Source organism: Chelonia mydas, chromosome 4, assembly GCF_015237465.2.
Source record: "Chelonia mydas isolate rCheMyd1 chromosome 4, rCheMyd1.pri.v2, whole genome shotgun sequence".
Classification (NCBI taxonomy): domain Eukaryota; kingdom Metazoa; phylum Chordata; order Testudines; family Cheloniidae; genus Chelonia; species Chelonia mydas.
Genome location: NC_057852.1, coordinates 118,144,526 through 118,164,704, shown reverse-complemented (window position 1 = coordinate 118,164,704; position 20,179 = coordinate 118,144,526). Strand labels below are relative to the sequence as shown.

The 20,179-nt window shown below is 41.2% G+C and overlaps 1 protein-coding gene across 4 annotated transcripts in view; it reads right to left on the bottom strand.

The window, feature by feature from the left end:
• SORCS2 (sortilin related VPS10 domain containing receptor 2) overlaps positions 1-20,179 on the bottom strand; it is an 807,861-nt gene that overhangs the window by 317,482 nt on the left and 470,200 nt on the right. For all 4 annotated transcript variants that reach the window (XM_043544690.1, XM_043544691.1, XM_043544692.1 and 1 more), the window contains exon 3: positions 17,438-17,537. In XM_043544690.1, the coding sequence (XP_043400625.1) occupies positions 17,438-17,537 (100 nt within the window). The remainder of the gene's footprint in view (positions 1-17,437; positions 17,538-20,179) is intronic.

Below are 20,179 nucleotides of genomic sequence, written 5' to 3'. Positions count from 1 at the left end.
AATTTAAATTTTACTGCTCTTAGGTGGGCACAGGTGGAGGGATGCAGTACTATTATGGCGGGCTGGGGATGGGAGAACAAACTCCTCCAGCCCCAGGGCCCCAGCAAGGAGCACAGAACTCTCTCCCTACCACAGCCTCGGGGCTGGAGAAGTTTGCTCTCCCCACTGCAGCCCAGAAGCAGGAGGAGTTCTGTACCCCTCATCGAGGCCCAGGGGCCGAAGGAGTTCTGCATCCCCCGCCAATTATTGGGGGGGTCCATGTCCCTGCATGCCCCCGCTCGAACCCACCCCTTGTCAAACCAGAGTCAATAGCTAGGAACCGAAGGGCAGGGCAAGGAGACAGGAACAAGGCAGGGTTTGTCTCAGCAGCAGGTCAGTGATCTCCCTAGTGGCACAGACAACTTCCTGGTACTCCCTCGAGGCATAAATAGTAGGTCTAGATCCAACAGAGGTCATGTGGGGAGCTGCCAGTCTTCTCTATCATGGACGCCACTTTCTGAAATGACTGGTCTCCCTGGATGTATGGTGTGTTGACCAGATGTGGCTCTGCCCTGTCTGCCTGGTAGCAGCATGGAAGTGTAGCCTGCTGCCCCGGGGTTCAAGTCCCATGATCCTCACAGAACGAGAGAGGAGTGGGCTGGGAGATAATCAGCCTTACACTATGAGCCTCATTTAAATGCAGTGGCGGGTAACCTGGTAGTATCTTTGAATAACAAATACTATTCTCTCAGCTGCTGGCAGGCTGCATTAGTCTATCCAAAGGGAAAGAAGAAAAGGGGAAAAAACCAAACAATATGTGCTATCCAAATGTTCAAGAAAAGATAAACAACCAGTAATTATCCAAATCATAGATCACTACACGTACAAGAGAAAGAAACAGAAGAGTGCTGCACAAACAGTCTGTGAGCATCAATATAATGAATTGGCCTGTTAGCAAAGAAAAAAAGAAAATTCTCTTATTAATGAATTGAAGGATCTCCAGGCGAGATAAATAAGTAAACCAGCGTGCTTTAAAACTATGAAACAAAGTCCCTGCTATATAGACATTATACAAGCCCGAAGTGTTGCGGTACATCTGAGGGAACCGTGCATAGCTGAAAGATTTGGTCACTTTATACCTTCCCACTATTCCAGTTATCTTTTTTGTTTTAATTGGGCTACAGCAAGTAAATGTTGTGGAGGGCCTAGAGAGTTCCTGATCCTCCAAAGTTACCAAAGAGAACTAGAATGTGTTACAGTGGGGAGCTTAATAAATGTTGCAACTTCCTGATGAGGGAGTTCTCTAGGTGCTGCTTAAAGCATGGCTCTTTGTGTCTGTTTCCTCACTCTGTAAATGTTAACCAAATATGTGAACTATGTGAATTATTTCCCATCCTAATTCACAGGGCCAAGATTTTTAAGACCAGGTATCTAATGTTAGGCTCCTTGTGACACAGGGCCAGAAACGGTTAGGCAACTTGCAGGCTAAATGACCCAAATTCAACCTTTAGAGAAGTATCTAAATTGTAATTAGGGCTATTCCTTATAAATAGCTAACGTAGCCATGTTAAATGGACTAGAGCTTTGAAATGAAAACCTGTATTGTTAGAGAATTAGAGGTAATACTAATTGTATGTGTTTACTTATATCTTGTTAGATGTTAACCATATAAAGAGATGGTTCCTGTCTATTAATTCAGAGATCAAAAGGGAATATTAACATGTAGATGAAACTTGGGTGTAATAATCTCATTGTCTAGATGTCTCTTTGAAGTTTGTAGCAAACTGTCTATGAACTGCTTACTGGATAATTACCTTATGCTACTGAATGCCACTAGTGTATACATAGGAAATAGGTAATTCTACTTCAAAGCTGCTATTCTTCACCCTAGGAATACCTGTTGTCAAGAGGCTATCATAGCCTGCCAGTGATCGATATAAAGAAATCTTGGGCCCTGATCCTGCATCTCAGATCTGCTTAACCTTCGTCAGGGAAAGTTTGCGTTGCAAGACTGAAGTCTCCAGTTACATTCCGGACCGCCCTGATATTGAATATTTGGACATTGGACTATAACCTGATGAACCAATTCTGAAAGGGACTCTTTGCAACTCTATAGCTCACCATCTCTACTATGAAACTGACCTAAGAACTCTATTCATGCCTGTATGTATAATGATCTTTTAACCAATACTCACTCTCTTTTTTTAAAAAAATGTTAGTTTAGTTAATAAGAATTAGTTGTAAGTGTGTATTTGGGTAAGATCTGAGATATACATTAACCTGGCAGGTAATGTGTCCAGTCCTTTGGGATTGGCAGATTTTTTTATATGATGAACAAGATTTTTAGTAATCCTCATCATATTTGACGTGGCCTGTCTCGGTGGGAGCCCAAAGCTGGGTTGCTTTAAGGGAACTGTGTTTTGGCTTCTGGGTAACCAGTCAGGTATTGCAGAAGCTGCTTTGTTACTGGCTTGGTGAATCTAAGAATCAGAATAACTATCAGTTTGGGGGATTGTCTGCCCCATTCTTTGCAGTTTGCCCTAAATGCACAGTCTCAGAGTGGCCCCCCCAGAACCCTGGTCACACTCCTAAATCCATATTTAGCATGTAAATAAATTTCTAGCTATTCATAGGTGCTGAACACGCTGTACCTTCCATTACCTCTGAGCATGTGAAGGAACATTTTTCATAATTTTTTATTTTATGATTAGCATAGGTAACTTCCCATATAAATATTAACAAATCTTATTCATAACCTGTATATGTTATCTTTAAAAACATTTATATTTATCTACATCTCTGTACTAAGTTTGTTCAAATTCCAGAAACAGTAACCATACTACAAAATTTACTGATCCCGATATAAGGCTGTCTATCATTTTTACCACTGAAAGGATTTCCTATACTTTTTTTCTCTAGGCCACTAATATTGAGAGATCTGTCCTTTTCCAGAAATGAACTCTTACACATCTGGCTGCTAGGAGTAATTGTCATATCAGTGGGTCCTTCCTTGAGTCAGTAATTCCCTTTGGACTGTTAGAGAAACATACTGTATTTAACCCATCTATTGCTTTTCCTTAGGGAGGAGGAAATATGGGCTTGTGATTAAGACTCAGAGAAGGGCATTAAGAAACCTGCATTCTATTCACATCTCTCCCACATATTTCCTTGAACAAGTCACTTAGGTTTCCACATCTGTAAAATGAGAATATTAATATTAATTATTCCTAAATGCCAGGGATGCGATGAAGATACATTAATTCAATAATGTGTGTACAATGATATGCCATCTTATGATGGAGGGCAACAGATAAACACAATGTATTTTTAATATGGTATTATACTGTATTTAATGGCATCATAGGTTGCTGAGTGGCAATCAGTTCCAGAACAATGGTTCCCATAGATTGATGAGGAAAGAAATAAACCATAATTTTCAATAAGAATAAAGGGAAAACTTGTGCCCTCTCCCATATTGTTCAGCACGCAGGATCAAGAAACAAGGAGACACCACCCCAACACCCTTCTTTGCAACTGAAACACAGTCCTTATAATCAAGAGTCTATGCACATTAATCTAGATCATATTTTGTCACCTTCTCTCTCACTGAGTAGTACCTTAGTGCATTGAATATCATCATTTTGGCCAAATCCTCAGATGGTGTAAATCAGCATAGATCCATTGACTTCAATGGAACCAGGCTAATTTATACCAGCTGAGGTTCTGGCCCATTGTGTTCAGTGGGACCACTGAGAGAGAAGGTGCTATGCAGTAGGAGTCAGGGTGGCAAAAATCTAACCATCGATCAAAGTGCAGTCGTTTTTTCATGCCTCTCCTATGTAACGCAGAAACTGTGAGCACCAAAAGGAACTGGACTTAAAACAGCTAAGTAAAATCCAACTGATCTCATGTGAAAAGCTTTAGTTCCACAGATGTAGCTGATTTAAATGAACCTACCACATGTTAGCATTAAATAAATAAACAAACACCAAGGCATGTAATGTCTTAAATTGACATGTGAAATGTTTGCTCTATTCCCAACGATCCAGTTCTGATACAGGTAGTCATAGTTACACAGGAAGCATAGCCCTTTGTGCAACAAGCAAATCTTTAGCCTTTGGCAAGACAAACACTCCAGAACTCCCCAGTGCTACCTGGCAGGCATTTCTCTAGCCAGCCCACATCACAATAATTCCTCATGTTGATTTAGTGTATTTTGAAAAAGAATGGGAAAACTGAACTTCCATTTTAATTAAAATTTGAATTCCATTTAAATGTCCGGAGAGGCAATCTGGGCTGGAGGATTTCGCACACTGATGGAAGTCAAGCCTCCCTGAATTCTGGTCCAAGCAGTTCTATAGATGCACCACGTTCCATTCGGGGCAAGCCATTTAACTTCTCTCTCAACTTCCTCATCTGCCATATGAGAATAAAAATATTTCCCCATCTACTTACCACAAAGGGGTGAAGTGAGGATTATCACATGTTCTGAACGGGCAGTGTTATGTAAATATGAATTAAATTTAAGAAAAGGGAAGCATATTTACAAGATAATTATTTTTACTATGCTCCTGATACTAGAATGGTGTTCAGTTACTACAGGAATGGGTCTACAGAAATGCATTATAAATATGCAGCTCTCTTTAAATTGAATCAGAACAATACTCAACATTTATACAAGGATCACAGGTGGGGAAACCAAGGCACAGATGCAGCTCATTCTGCACTGCTTTGTACTTTGTATAATTTAACGTCAGGGTAGGTGTAAAATGCTACCAAATATAGTAATATATTTATGTCCATTTTGCACAAATATAAATGTGCAGTGTGCAAGGCAGTGGAAAATCAGGCTTCAGAGAGATTCAGGCTTGCATAAGGTCATACAAATAGATGCCAGGTCTCCTGACTAACAATTCTCTGAGTTAGTCACCAGATTGCCCTTGGTGTAAAGACCGCTTTTATGATAATGGAGGTTTCAAAAACATTAAGAAAAAGAAAAAAAGAAAGACAGAGAGTGAGTGTTGTTGGGACTTAGGAGTCTAATCAACAGTTTGGAGACAGACTAATACATGCTATCTTGTAGAAGACTCAAGCTCAGTATCAACTCAGGAACTATTTTGGGACCATGGAGATTAAGCAGATCACACAGCAAGGAAAGGGTGATGAGTCCTTGACACTCGTGCCACAGAAAGAAAAGTCTGCCCACTTTTAGCTGGTAAAACAAACCAAAATGGGGACTGCTTTAGAGAGGAGTTGATCTCGTGAGGTACACATGGTTTCAAGTTCTGTGAGGGAAACTCAGGCTCTTTCATACAAAATGATAATTGTTTCACTATTACAGAGCCAGATGATTATATGGTATAATGAAAAAATCAAAAATTCTGCTTTACCTCTTGATGAACCTTTGACAGAGTTGCATTGCCCCACACTCAATCACATGGCACGCCATCCCCAGCCTCCTGACCTCTTCCTGTCCCAGCACTAAAGGACTAATACTGAAAAGTGTTGAAGGCCATCTACCACCCACTGAGGCCAATGGGAGTTAAGGATATTCAGCATTTGCTTTAATATATGTACAGAGCATAAACACACTGAAACCAGGTAGCACGCTGCCACTTTGCATCCCTCAAAACAAGTGTCACCAGGCATTGTATTTCTGGTAGGAACACACAAGAACACCAGAATATATAGCTGTGAAATTTACAGACAACTAACGGTCCTGGACAAGGTCACAAACATCATGTGGTGACAGCATGACTGCAGCAGCTGACGAGCTCAGACAGTATTTTCATTTCTGAGGGCGTGGAGGGGCCGGACACCAGAGGGGGTTCTCAGTGGGTGGGTATTGTCAATCCTGTCAAATGTTAATATCAGAGAGTTAAGCACTACTAGTTGCCACTGCGCTCCCATGCCAACCACTGAAAAGGAAAAAGAAATCCTGCTGCACCGCTGCTCCCAGGAGAGGAGGCAGTTGTGTGGTCAGCATGAGCAGGAGGCAGCGGAACAGCTACAGCAAAGAGAACAGAATTTGACACACTGATAGATTTGAAAACGCTAACAGTGCATGAAGTGTGGAATTCATGATTCACGCTGCCTTTTTATTATTGGCGACACAATGAAGAAATGCACTGGTTCTCAGAGAGATACAAGACGCAGCAGCACGATGAAGACTACGTTCCAAATACATGATAACACTATTTTCTGTCTCTCTAGGGAATGTGTGTACCATAATTTGTCCTTGCAGACCTTTTGAACAGTATTAAAATTCTTTTTCCAAAGAACATTTACAAGTTTTTTCACTCCCTCCTGAGTATTCTTCCCAGAACTAACACTTATTTCTTGCCAGACTTTGATTAAGCCTTGACAGCACCTGGCTTCAGCTTCCCCCTCCATAAAATGGGAACAATAACACATGCCTTTAGATGTATGGTGAAGCTTTATAAGTGTTCATAAAACTCTCTAAAATATTTAGAGAAAAGCCGTTATCTCAACGAAAGAGTGTTGTTATAATAAATATAGATAAGAGGATATTCCACGAAGGATGGGTTTATGGAGTATGGTTTCTCTTAAACAAGAAAGTTATCTCAGAAGAATTTCCAAAAACACACCACTGGATTTTTCATCCTCCTCCTCTAGCCTCCACTTTCATCTATGTTCTCTGTGACTCAACTGCTTAGGCATGCAGTTTGATATACTGTACTATTAAATGATTGTTAATCATCCCCTACCCATTCTCTCTGCTCATCTAGCATCTGTCTCCTTTCTTTCCCTTCACACAAGTTCAGCATTATTGGTGCAACAGCCTCCTCCTCTGCAGCTCCTGCCATCTGGAGCAGATTTCCTGCATCTCTCTATATCAACAACACTGCATCTCTCTTCAAACATCGTATGAAAGCAACTCTCTCCCTTGGCCACTATACTTGCTTCCCCTCCTAAACTCTGCTATTCATTATTATTCAATTCTCCATGATACTGAACTCTGCAGAAATTTTTGGCTCCATGTTGCACGAGAGAAGCTATCTCTAGAGCCAAGTGAAATTTTTTGGCCAAAATATATTATGCACTGAAAAAATGTAGAGTTGGGTCAATCAAAACATTTTGCAAATTTCAGTCGATTTCGGGTAATTGTTTCGCTCTAAATCAAAAATGAAAAAATTTCTGAACTGTCACATTGAATTGCTTTGACTTTATCAGAATGAATCATTCCAATTTTTCAGGATAGATTCACAAGCAGATTTAGGCACCATTCACAACACTGGAAGAGGCAGTGGTAGTGATACCTTCTTGTAATCTTTAGCCCACTGGTCAAAGCACTCATCCTGGATGTAAGAGACCCAAGTTCAAATCTCCCCTCTGGAGCAAGGACTTGAACCCACATCTCCCTCCTCCTAAGTAAGAATCCTAATCACTGCGCTGCTGGCCAGCTGACTTTTTGATTTGCCAAAAATTCGGGTGGGGGAAGAGGGGTTGGTTTGGGTCAAAACATATTTATCTTAATTTGTTTTTCAGAATTGCCTGCAAACTGAAAAGTCGGTTATTCTCATAGCTCTAGCTACCATGATTACAGGGTTTACACAGCTGTAGCAGGGATGTATTCAGAACCTTACAAAAGATTTAAGCCAGATCCTTAACTGTTTTTGCAAGGCTACCCTAGGGCTGTAGCACCATCAGGCTGTGAAATTAAGGGGGAAAACCTTATGCTCAAATACATTTGTTAGTCTCTAAGGTGCCACAAGTACTCCTTTTCTTTTTGCGAACACAGACTAACACGGCTGCTACTCTAAAAAGGGAAATGGTAGCCCTGTCCCTATACAGCTCAGCCTGGTTTCTCAGGAAAGACCCAGGTTTCCCTGAGCTCTAGGTCTTTGCAGTGAGTCCCCTAGCATGATCCTGTCAATCTTTATCACAAACAAATGAAACAAGGAATTAAACAGTCTTATCTACAGGCCTCTTCAAGCCAGAAAGCTAACTGACAGGTGACAGAAGTTCTGTGAGGTAGAGCAGACCATCTGGCTGGTCACCCCTACAGGACATTTAGTTTCACCTTCTCTCCTCGCTCCAGCGTGGGGTATACACAGCACATCTCCAAGTCCAATAAATTTACAGTCTCCTACAGATGTGCTAAAAACACAGCCCACCTGTTCAGTTTAAGGAGCAGGTGAAAGATCATTGCTGAGGAGATTAATGTAGTAAGGAATATGGGTCTGAAGGAGTAATCGGAAGGAGGAGAGAGCAAGTGACCTGTCACCCACACTGTTTGGTACTGTGATGGGATAGACAAACCCCACTCTGTAGAAGAAGGGGCCCATGCAGCCCCGACCCACTGCATCTGCACAAGCTGGAAGAGGAGTTTAAAAGGGGAAGTGGAGCAGCTCAGTAGCAGGCAGGCAGTGGAGGTGAGCTGACCTGCACTCTGAGCTCCTGGGAAGGAGCACCATGGGAGCTCTTGCTGCCTGAGGCCTGATGACAGTGACCTGACCCAGCCTGCAAAGAAGGGACTAGTGGCTTTTGAAGGTTAGAAACTTTATTTTTATGTTCAGTTCTTTACTTTAGCCTGGGAGAAAAGCAGGCTTGTAGGAAGTGATGCAGGGAGGCAGTCACATAGCACCGCAAGGTGCAGGGCTTAGCTGTCTAACATCAGGTCCTGGATCAGAGCCTGGAGGAAAAGGTGGGTCTGGGGTCCCCTACCAACCCCTAATTAGGGGACACTATGGAAGCCTATCCCTTGGCAGGGCACCTAATTGATGGAAGATCCTGAAGATACAAGAGTCCACATCACGAGACCTGACCCAAGGGGGAAGCTCTGAATCCCTCACTAGATCCTCAAGACTTCCCTGATTGTGGACCCTTTATGCATACCCCAAACGGGACGGAGTTGCAAGCACAACCTGGCTGGAGGGCTGAGTCACTGAAAGGACAGACCACCAAAGGGTGGGCTGGCTGTGAGAGAGGGGAATGCCTAGGAGAAAGTCAACACCCCTCATCCAAAAACTAGGCAGTGCTGTACTTCACAGGTACTTTAGATGTTTCTGTGCCATAAAACCCTGATTCAGACATGGGCCCTGAGCCAAAAAAACCCAGATTTGATCATCTCTGAATTTTAGGTTGAAGAGTTTTGAAATGAGAACCTGTATCTGAATGTTGCAAATTGCCCCAAACCCGATAAAGTCCCAATTCCAAATGAACACTCTACATTTTCCAGTTACTACCTATCTCTCCCCAGCCATTAATCGAGTAATACATACTGCCTCAGTTGCTTGGAATAGTTTCAAATGTTCCTTCTTAGTTCTCCTAGATGTCTTTGACCGACAATTTCTATTGCTCTACTCAGAAAGCCCCTGCTTGACATAATGGGAAATAAAGCCTTGCTGAAAATACGATAGTTGGATTCCTTCACTTCCCAGAAATACCAGGAGTGAAATGGATGTCTTTCAAATGCAGAATTATATGCACAATGATCTCCTAGCACTTGATCAAAGTTCTTTTCCTTTTTCAATTAAGTCTCCTATGTTGTATTTCCACAAATTAGACTTTTTATTTTTCACTTAACTACCGTGAATTACATTTTTATTCTGCATTTGTGCTGTGTTCAGGAAGGAAATTTGTAAAAATAAAACCAAATAACATATATTAAGCATGCAAAGGAAAGGGAGGGACTATATCTCTTTAACAAGGAATAAAGCAAAGACCAGGAGAATGCAGAAGTTACATGTCATTGCAAAAGGTCAGCTTCAGAAATCAATTGAGCTCTCCAAGTTAAACATCAAAGAAATTATAGGATACACTAATAATACAAGACTGTCTGTTCAAATATTAACCCATTCTGCCTACACCACTCCTTGACCTTAATAAGTAATTATCCCACATGCCACGATAAATCCACAAACAATTCATGACAGTCTACAACTCACTCATTGCCACATATAATTCACCAGTTAGTTATCATGTACTGGCTTTGCTAAATTGAATGGAAGTTAAATCAAAATAAGGTTTATGCTATCTTTTTCAAAAAGCAGTCTTCCACGTACTAGGGGAACCGTATTCTGTCAATAACTTAAACCTAGTGGGTTTTAATAACCATACCTGCTAATAAGAACAGGGGATACCTTGCAAGATCAGTACAGGGAGAGGTAGAAACTAGGTTTGGGTGGCAGGTCAAAAGACTGGCAAAGAAAGTGTCTGTAAATTAGATTTTCACTAAGAGACAAACCTCTTTCTATAACACTATACAATAAAGCGCATACAAACTGTATTGATTTGGGAGTGCTGGCCTAATCATGAATAACAATACTACTTTGTATTTATATAGCAGTTTTCATTTTTTAAAAAAGGTAAGTATTATCCTCATTTTATGGATGGGAAAACTGAGGCAGAGGAAAGTAACATGACTTGTCCAGAATCACATAGTACACAATCCGGTGCCACTGAAGTCAATGGCAAAACCTCCAATGGCATGAGTAGATTTGGCAGAACTAGATTTGTATTTTATTTGACTGACAATATCCAGAGAAAGACAAGGCTGGCGAGAGCTAATATCTTTTATTGGACCAAGTTCTGTTGGTGAGACAGACAAGCTTTAGAGCCACACAGAGCTCTTCAGAAGAAGAATTGCTCTGTGTAGTTTGTCTCTCTCCCCAACATAAGTTCCTCCAATAAAAGATATTACCACATCCACCTTGCCCTCTAATATCCTGGGACCGACACGACTACAACTGTGCTGCATACACATGATACCTATGTTTACTTTTAAGTTTTTTTATTTTTATCTATTTTAAATTTTCACAATTCTGGGAAATTATGGGGGGAATCAGACAATAATTATTTAATGACGGCAAATGTTGAGATTTGAAAAGTTAAACTTTATTAAAACAAACTGTCAACATCACACGCCAAAATATACAACGATAATATTCTTAAATCAACCAATCATACCTATTTTTATTATTCATTCGCTAGTCCATTTGTAACAAGCCTAATGCAAAAGTCTAAATAACTGGAGTTTGACTCTAATTTTCTCAAGCAGCATTTTTCTCATTTTTCCCATCTGTACATTTCTATTATATTCAACTGAAATATTTGTCACTTTGTGTCTATGGTGAAATCAGCATTTATTGACATTTACCAACAAAAATTTAATCCGTCCTAATCATGCAATAGGGGCTGTTGTGAGATTAATCCTTGAGGGGGCCATTTAGGGATCTGGGCCAAAAATTGGGGATTGGTCCTGCTTTGAGCAGGGGGTTGGACTAGATGACCTCCTGAGGTCCCTTCCAACCCTGATATTCTATGATTCTATGACTGCTGACTCTCAGTCCCCTCACTGACTCTTAATTCTCTCTACTGGATGGGAGTAGTCTCCTACTGGCTCCTACAGTAAGCCAGTTAGTAGTATTCATCTGTACCAGTTGAATGAATTCCAAGTTTACGGGCAATACACTGTCCTGGAAGCTATAGACCAATCAGCATTGAGTTCAAGTTTCACAGCAACCTGACATAATGATGTTGCATCAGTATCTGGATGTGAGCAGACTATCACATACTGACACAGTGTCACCACTGGTGGGTGCAACACTATTATGCACTGATGCAGCATCACAACATGTAGATGCAAATGTTAGAACATCACAACTCAGCCTCACCGCAAATACAGCAAAACCGCTCTTAAGCAACCACTTAGGGAACAGACAGAAGAAGCCTGCTTAACGGAAACTGTCTCTAACCAAGGGGGAGCCGAATTCTACTTGACATGTTTGGACATACTCTGGAGTGGTCTCTTTAAGACAAAAAGTTACTTACAAAAGGTGGCCTCATGGAAGTTTCATTGTCAATTATTTTGCCCTGCAAGACAAATGGCAAAATGTGGCAGCCCTATATTTATCTTCAAATGGTTGCAAAAATGTCTCAAACCATTCTTCTGACTAGGGAAGTGTTATCTCCATGGGAGATTTCCCTTCTCTATGGTGTATATTTTATACTTAAGCTAATTTTAAAGTACCATCAATCTAACTATTATACAGATAGCCCACTGCCTCCTTATTACATCAAGGTTCTGTGTGGTTCATCAGGCATGTAGGTTTTGCCTGTTAATGTACTGTTTAGATTTGGAAAATGTGAAGTTATTGATTAGCACAGCAAATAGGAAGCTTAGCTGTTCAGCCCGTTTTACTAATAAATCAACATAGCCACAGAGAATGTCTATTTTTCTCTAATATAAACAAGACTTATATTCCTTATGTTGCATAAGTGCTCCTTTAGCACATCCATAACATCTGGAGCATTGGGAGTCAAAAATATTTGTCAAATGTACATTTAAAGTATGTTCAGAGCAAAATCTGTAAGGATTCTCCCCATAAAATCCAAAGGACATTAATTCTGGAAACTACAAACACTATCCAGGGGTGAACTAAATTTGTCTTTAAAAAACCCAGCACACATCCCAATCACAATTTCATACTATGTATTATCACTTGTAATTTATCTCAGTGAAACTGGTATGTAATTACCAGCCCTATTACTCTATAACTAATCCCCTTCCATGTGAAAGGTTTCCTTTTTAGTTGACTGAAAGGTTGATTCTATATAATACAGGCATTGGGTGGCTCGATCACATCACTTCCAATCCACAGTCATACCCTATTATTTCAAGGAATAGAAGGCCACAGATCAGACTCCATTTTTCTGTAGTGCATGTATAATTCAAGGATGCCTGCACCAGTTTTCTACGGGCAATATTAGCAGAAGAGAGCAGACAATTAAATCAGTTCCATTATTTAAAATGTAAGAAAATTCAAGGTCAGTGGACATATGTGCAGCCCACCATAGATCAGGATAAGCCCTGATGTGGTGAACTCGTAAGACTATTTGATGTCACAGGTCAGTTCAAAGGCTGTCCCGTGCATAAGTGCATCAAAATGAAGAAATTAATGCCAGGCTAGTTGCACAGGTGCACTCTCCCTCCTCATTCATCTGCAGCCTCTCCTCAACCGTATCAGCATGATGGGACCAATATCTTTGCTGTCATTTGCTTCAGGTTTCTCCTGAGTTGAAGGGGGTGTCACAGAGTGTGGAGCAAGCATTAATGCTTCCTCAGTTTTCCGTTGGCTAGTGCACAAGTTTTTTGTCTGGGAGGAGGTTTAAGGGGGTGAGATATGTCACTTCATGTGGGTCCTTCCTGGCCCCTCCTTTGATCCCACACACAGTGGGCAACAGAAATAATTTGCAGATGCATAAGATGGCTACACAGAAAAGGAGCAACATCCTACTTAGCCCTCTTCCTCCTGAGCATGGACTCACCATGGCTTTCTGAAGGGATTTGTTCTCCTCCACTGTGTGGTCTGAAGTCCCCAGTCTACCCATCAGTTTATCCTGTAATTGATTCTGTTACGTAATCCCTTTTCCATGCAGCTGGTGAAAATAACACGATTCTAACAATGTAACCTTTGCATTTACAAACATGCTTCTTAATAAAAGGAAATATAATTATGTGAACTTTTAACACTGTAAACCAGTGTTTCTCAAACGTGGGCACAAGGGGCTCTTCTTGCGGCCACAGACTCCTGGATGGTGCTTCGGGCCCGGGGTGGGGTAGGGGGCAAAGCAGAGGCTCCTTCCCTGGGGCTGCCTGCAGGGGTTGGTCCCGACCCCTGTCTGGAGCCAGAAACACTGTAGGAGCAGGCAACCAGTGTGAGTTCCCCACCTTCCCAGAGGTGGTGAGCTTCAGGCTTCCGCATGGGGTGGTGGGCGGCAGGCTCTAGCCATGCGGCAGAGGGCTCTGTCCCGCAGCTGCAGGGTTTTGGGCTCCATCCCTGGACTCATCCTCTGTCACCACCTCAACCCTCGCTGCCTCCTCCAGCCCCCCATTGCTCCTGACCCCCCACCTCCTTACCCACCTCATCATCCAGGGCTTAATTTGTCCCCCAGCATGCCGGCGCTGAGTAACGCTGCTGTGAAAAGTGATATTAACAAATATAAAAATATCACTTTTCACAGTAGCAGACTTCCTAACTAGCAATCTAAAAAAAAAAATCAAAACATGCGAAGTGCCTTATTTATGTTTCTATTTTGTTTAGGTCCAGTAAAGAATAGAGACAACTGTACACTATTTTTATCACTGAGTCTGAAAAAAACCCCTACATAAATAAATTACAATGATTTGGACATGTATATGTGCATATTTGTTTGTTTTTCCTAAAGTTAATTAAGTATTTTAGGAAAAAATTGTCAGAGCGGCCACCAGCAAGAGTTGGTGGCCACCCTCTGAGGCCACCAAAAAATTTGTTGTGAGAACCCCTGCTGAAAACACTGGGTTAGAGAGGTAAGAACTGTCACCTTTCCACAACTGGTCGTCTTAGAAAAATGAAACCCGTGCAGCCCTCAGGGATTGAATATTTTCAGTACAGTTTCAGATTCATTCGGTAAACTGTACTTTTCAGCCCATTGGATTGTACAGCATGATAGCTAGTGAATGTGCCAAGTACATTCAATGAAACTCTTATTCAAGTTAGGAGTTTGCATATTAGTGCAGATAGATAAACTCAGCCAAAACCTTGAACTAAACCACAGCCTTTTGCCACTTTTCACATTGATCTGGTTGCATTTTATTTTAAAAGCTTCCCCACCTTTTGCATACCTTTCCAGCCAGCTGTAAAAGAGTTGCCTTCCAGATTCCTTACCACAGAAAATCACTCAGTTGCACTAGAAAATTGATATCGATTATGAGAATTATATAAGAAATATCATTCATTACTCTCTAAGGATGATGTGGAATAGAATTAAAATTGTGATAATTAATATGCAACAATCCCTGCACACATTTTTTGTCTCTGCTTCTTTGGATGCATTTTCATCCTCCAAATGCCGAATGGGAGTATGGGACTGCTTGTTCTTAAATTTAAGCATATATGTAAGTCCTTTGACAGACTGGGGCCAGCATGCTTTGCACCTTGCAAGACTGAGACCTTATAGAGAAGCAAAAAATAGAATTTTTTTAATTTAAATCCATGGAACTAAATCAGTGTGAGAGGAAGATCAGGCATACTGTGTCTGTGGATGACTCCAGGAATAGAGGAGAAAACTAGCAATTTCATGTTATTTCTAAAACAATTGTAACAGGTCCCTCAGCAGGTGCCAGACTTTGCAGAGGGGAGAGGCCAGTGGCTTGCCCCATCCACACGTGCCCCCTCTTGAGCCTGGAGCACTGCAGACAACAAGGGATAGCCTCTAGGTCTTGTGCTCTTCAACACTTCGCAGCTGAGCTATGGCTGCCTCCTGATCAGTTCAGTGGCTCAGGGTTTTGGCAGTGGGATGCTGGACCAACCAGACTGGGATGAATGTGCCATCCTTTACAAATGGCCTTTGTGAAACAAATTGGTGGTCTTAATCAAGCACCATTCACCACAAAAGCTACCATCATGATGGCTGGCATGGCTGCCTCTGGTATTTTTGGCATGGAGACTGAATTTCTTATCAGTGTGGTTCCTCCAAGCCAGTTCTGAAGTATATTAGCAGAGCAGCTTTATTCCGCAGCTTGTATTATGCCTGTATCAAGAAGGACTTATTTCTAGAAATGTTCACTCTGGCACCTTTAACAGGCACTAAAATGTAAGGAATTTTTTATGTTTAAAGTAGGTTGACATCTTAAGAGCAAAGTACAGAGCATCAAATAGTACATTCATAGAGGACCAAAATGAAATGAATTTAAGAGCTGAATTCTAATATAGCATTAAACTGCTAAAGAGGGTCTTTGCGCTAAGTGCTAAGTACTTTTAGTTACCCTGAACATAAATCAGATTTTTCTGAGTTTGGGTTAATGTGCCATTTTTCTATGTATCAGAATGTCCTTTGTTCTTGAAATTCAGCAGCAATCCTGCAACCACTATTCATTTTCTTTCTTTTTTTTCCTTCAAATTGGCAGATTTACATTATCCTTGATCCCCACAAGCCTGTGCAGGTTTTAATTTCATGTAGAACACATTAGCTGGCTGAGCTGTGCAGAATTTTCCATAGGTTTCCCATCCTGCCTCATCCTTTTGTCTTCATTCCAGAAAATTACATGAATAAGTTTTGTTTATTATTATTTATTATTTCTTTTTGGCCCTGAAATAATCTGCAGAGCCCAGCTCTGAGATGCATGCTGCTCAGAAACAATTTTGTGCCTGGTGGTAGATCCACTTTGATGAATAAGAAAATTGTTACCAGCTTTGCAGCAGATTAAATACATATTATCTAACTCGTCTACTGCTTCAGTAGGTCACGGAGACTCCAGCCACAATACCAGGAGAAATAAAAACAGCACTTAATCACCCAGGCAGGTTCCTTGAGTTTATCACTGATTTTTGATTAGGCAGAACAAATAGATAACTACAGCTAAAATTGTCTGTCTAATCAATGGACCCTGCATGAAATCAATTCTTCTACTTTATCCTGTGGTTGAAAGGAACTTTTCAAGATAAAATTCTTTATTCATAGATGTCTTATTGCACTTATTATTTACAATACTTTACATAATTAAAACAACAAGAATTGTAAAAAAATTTTTTTTATAAATACCATGTTTCTTTGCATTCTATTCTCCATTCATCACAGGCAGCCACATTTAACTGGTCAAATTCACCTTTGTTTATAATTCATTTCACTTCAGTTCCTCATGCACTGGGGTCACCAACAGTGCAGGGGAATTTTTAAATAAAAGTTTAAAAAATATATCTTTTCAGTGATGTAAGATCATTCCCTGAAGCTCAGCATGAGAATTTCCATCTTCTTCCCCAGTGGAGGGATTGTCAATCTTTTCCACAGCACCAGCTCAGCCCAGCCTTAGACCTCACCAAAGAACATGCAAAAAAGCTGAGAATCTGTGCATAGAATGAGGCAGGGGGATGAGGGCCTGTAGCCAGCTCAGCTACACCAACCTTAGTGTAGCAGAACCCTCTCAATGTGAGCTCCAGAGGAAGCTGCAGGGAGGGGAGGATCGGGCAGTACAGCTCCAATGCAGCCGCTCTGCCAGGGAGGCCAGATGGAGTCAGGAGGCCCCGAAGCTGATGCAGCAGGACAGACCCTATGAAGAGATGGTCATTTATCTACAGTGGATTACAAGATTTGCGTGGCTCTCAGAGGAACTACAGTTTCTGGGGTCTGAACCCCGCTCCTTAATCAATGGCCTCACAGACTACACTCACCTCTGGGCCTGCCCACAGTTTTTGTCCACACAGATATTCTAAAAATTGAAAGATCATAAGATCATCATTGCTTGGCATTGTCCCTCTAAAATGTATATCTCATTTCCAGAGGTCACAGTTCTACTGAAGGTCATCAACATGTTTGTGAAAATTACTCCTTTATATTTTAGCTCTGGAGAATGTGCTTTACTGAACTAATTACTGGAGTCTTAACTCCTCTGTGAGAGTTTTCTAGCCTGAGCTACTGGATCTCTAGGAAAGAGGAATACTTTCTTGCCACATACCTTTTTTTTGTTGGTGGGACAAATGTAGAAATTGTCAATGACTGTTGTAATCCCGGGCTGCAGATTCAGCTTTGTATATAATGTCCCAAAATCCGATGACCTGAAAGAAACATTGAACAGCTATAAGTGCTTCCCAAAGGCCCCAGTATTTCAACCATCTCTGAAATGTACTTTGTTCCACCAGGTGTCTACTTTTGACGCTTCCATACCAGCAATTTAGTTTTTTATGTTCTTAGGTCATTAGGTAGTAGAATGGACTTGCAACTATCGAGCAATGCTCAAGGCTTGAGAAAAATTTTTGGCCTCTCTGTATTATCCAATTCTACAAAGTGATAGAGTTGTACTGATGCTATACAATATGCTTACAGTCACAGATGTAAAACACATACAAAACCACAGGAATTGTTATGACTTCAGTACACATCCATGACCACAAGCAGATAAAGAAGAAGCAATGGTCTCAAGTTGTAGCGGGGGAGGTCTAGGTTGGATATTAGGAAACACTATTTCACTAAGAGAATGGTAAAGCACTGGAATGGGTTACCTAGGGAGGTGGTGGAATCTCCATCCTTAGAGATTTTTAAGGCCCGCTTCACAAAGCCTTGGCTGGGATGATTTAGTTGGCGTTGGCCCTGCTTTGAGCAGGGGATTGGACTAGATGACCTCCTGAAGTCTCTTCCAACCCTAATATTCTATGATTCTATGAAATTGGCACTGATATTTTTAGATAAACCTGTGAAAATGCTTATCATCATTGCAGTACCAGAGGCCTCCACTGCAGTACTAATGGCCTCAGGTTATTTACCTAGGGTGTATTTAAAGAGGCTAAATCCTGCTCACCGTGAATTTACTGGAAGAAGCTGATTTCAGAGGGAGCGTGTGCACTCAGTGGGAGAAGGATTTAGCACAAGATGTGTAAGACTGAAAGCAGACTTACTATGAAACTATCTTTACTGAAGACATCCACACATCTGTTTCTTTTTCAGATCATCAGTGCAGTACTGAGACTCAAACAGCAAAGCAAATGCTTGACCTCCAATAGGTTTTAAGCACAAAACTACGCCTGTGTGCTACAGCTAAAGGTAGCGTGCACGCATAGCCTTGTTTTCATGGAAGAACTACAATTAGTCAAACCTCTGCGACTATTTCAAGCATGTATCACTGTAGTTACTGAAAAAAGCAAACAATTTAGCAAATCTATAAGCTAAAAACCTGAACCCTAAACATCCTGGACCAAATCCTGTATTCCTCATTCATGGTTCAGTTGTGCCACATGACCCTCCGTATTTGGGATTTTCCCCTCTGAGGAAGCCCAATCAGTGCAGCTCAAAGGAGTTCAGGCCATAGGGGGCACTTGCCTCACATGGATAACTCTCGCCCCCAGACAATTCTAGAGGAGCCAGTTGGGTTTATGTGCAAGCCCTGTGACTTGGGGGCGGAAATAAATCCTATCTCCCAATGGAACAATTTGAGAGAATATTCAGCAAGATTATTTGATTCCTTATAGCTGCATTCTGCTGTTTTCCTGTTGCTCAGCTCTCTCTATTGTCACTTACTCCATACCACTAAAGACAATGGGAACTTGACCGAATACAGCAAGAGTAAAAACTGAGCAAAGAGCCCAGGAGCTCCTTGATTGTATCTTCAAAGGGTAGCTCAAAGCTTAACCGTTGCTTGAAAGTACACCAGTTAGAATGGTCCTCTTGGGACCCCTTTGCTGTGAAATGTCCAGAGCACTGCATGGTTTAGCCATAGCTCCTCCTACCCTGGTCATGCCCTAGTCCAGTGAGGGATGTTTCTGATGCTGGGGAATGGGGAGTAGCTCATACAGAGCCAGCGATTCCCATTTTTCACCACCCAGAGATTCCCCTAAATTAGAAAAATACATAGCTGCCCTTTTAGGGCAGCTTTCTGTTTTCTTTGCACTGCCAGAGTGGCATAAAAGGGATGAAGTCATGGGCCAGGATCTTGCCCATGGAAACAACCAACAGGACATTTCCATTAATTCCCTTCTCCCTTCACCAACCCAGAAAAAAAGTAAGGCAGGGACTGCTACATGTTATGTATTTATACTGACTGATCTAGGCTTCTGCACATGCACACATACTCAGCACCCGCATGCATATATTGACATTGCTTTGGGACCAAATTTCAGGTTTATATATTTTTATAGTGATTTCTGTGTGGCTTTGATCCTTTCATTGTACAGTGTTGCATAACCTGCCGCTATACAATGATGTATTTATAAAATAAATGTAACCTGAGCAATTCAGGTTGGACAAACAGTTACGTAGAAATCAAATACATAGTGACTATACTGTTTTATATTGTGTCAGTCTAACTAAAATACGGAAGAAAATAAGAACAGACAGACTCTAAACCTAATTTGGTTGAGGTGATGGACAAAACAGTAATTAAAGTTACAACTAAAACCTGGTGGCATCAAGCAGGCATACTGAAATTATACAGAACCAAATGCAAGTCATAGATGGGGAACTAGTGCATTCTGTAGGGAAAGGAATGCCAGGCCACTGACTTGCCCAGGGGCAAGTTCATGACAAAATTCTTTTAAAATTCTCCAATTTTCGTAGAGAGATGGTTCCAAGATTCCTACAAAAGAGCCATCAGAAAGTACCAACTCAGGAGGAACTATGTCTGCATTTGTATCAAGGTAACAACTGAATGATCCAGGCAGAGAAGAACAAGGAAGATAGCCCATTTCAAAGATACTTGTCCAAATAT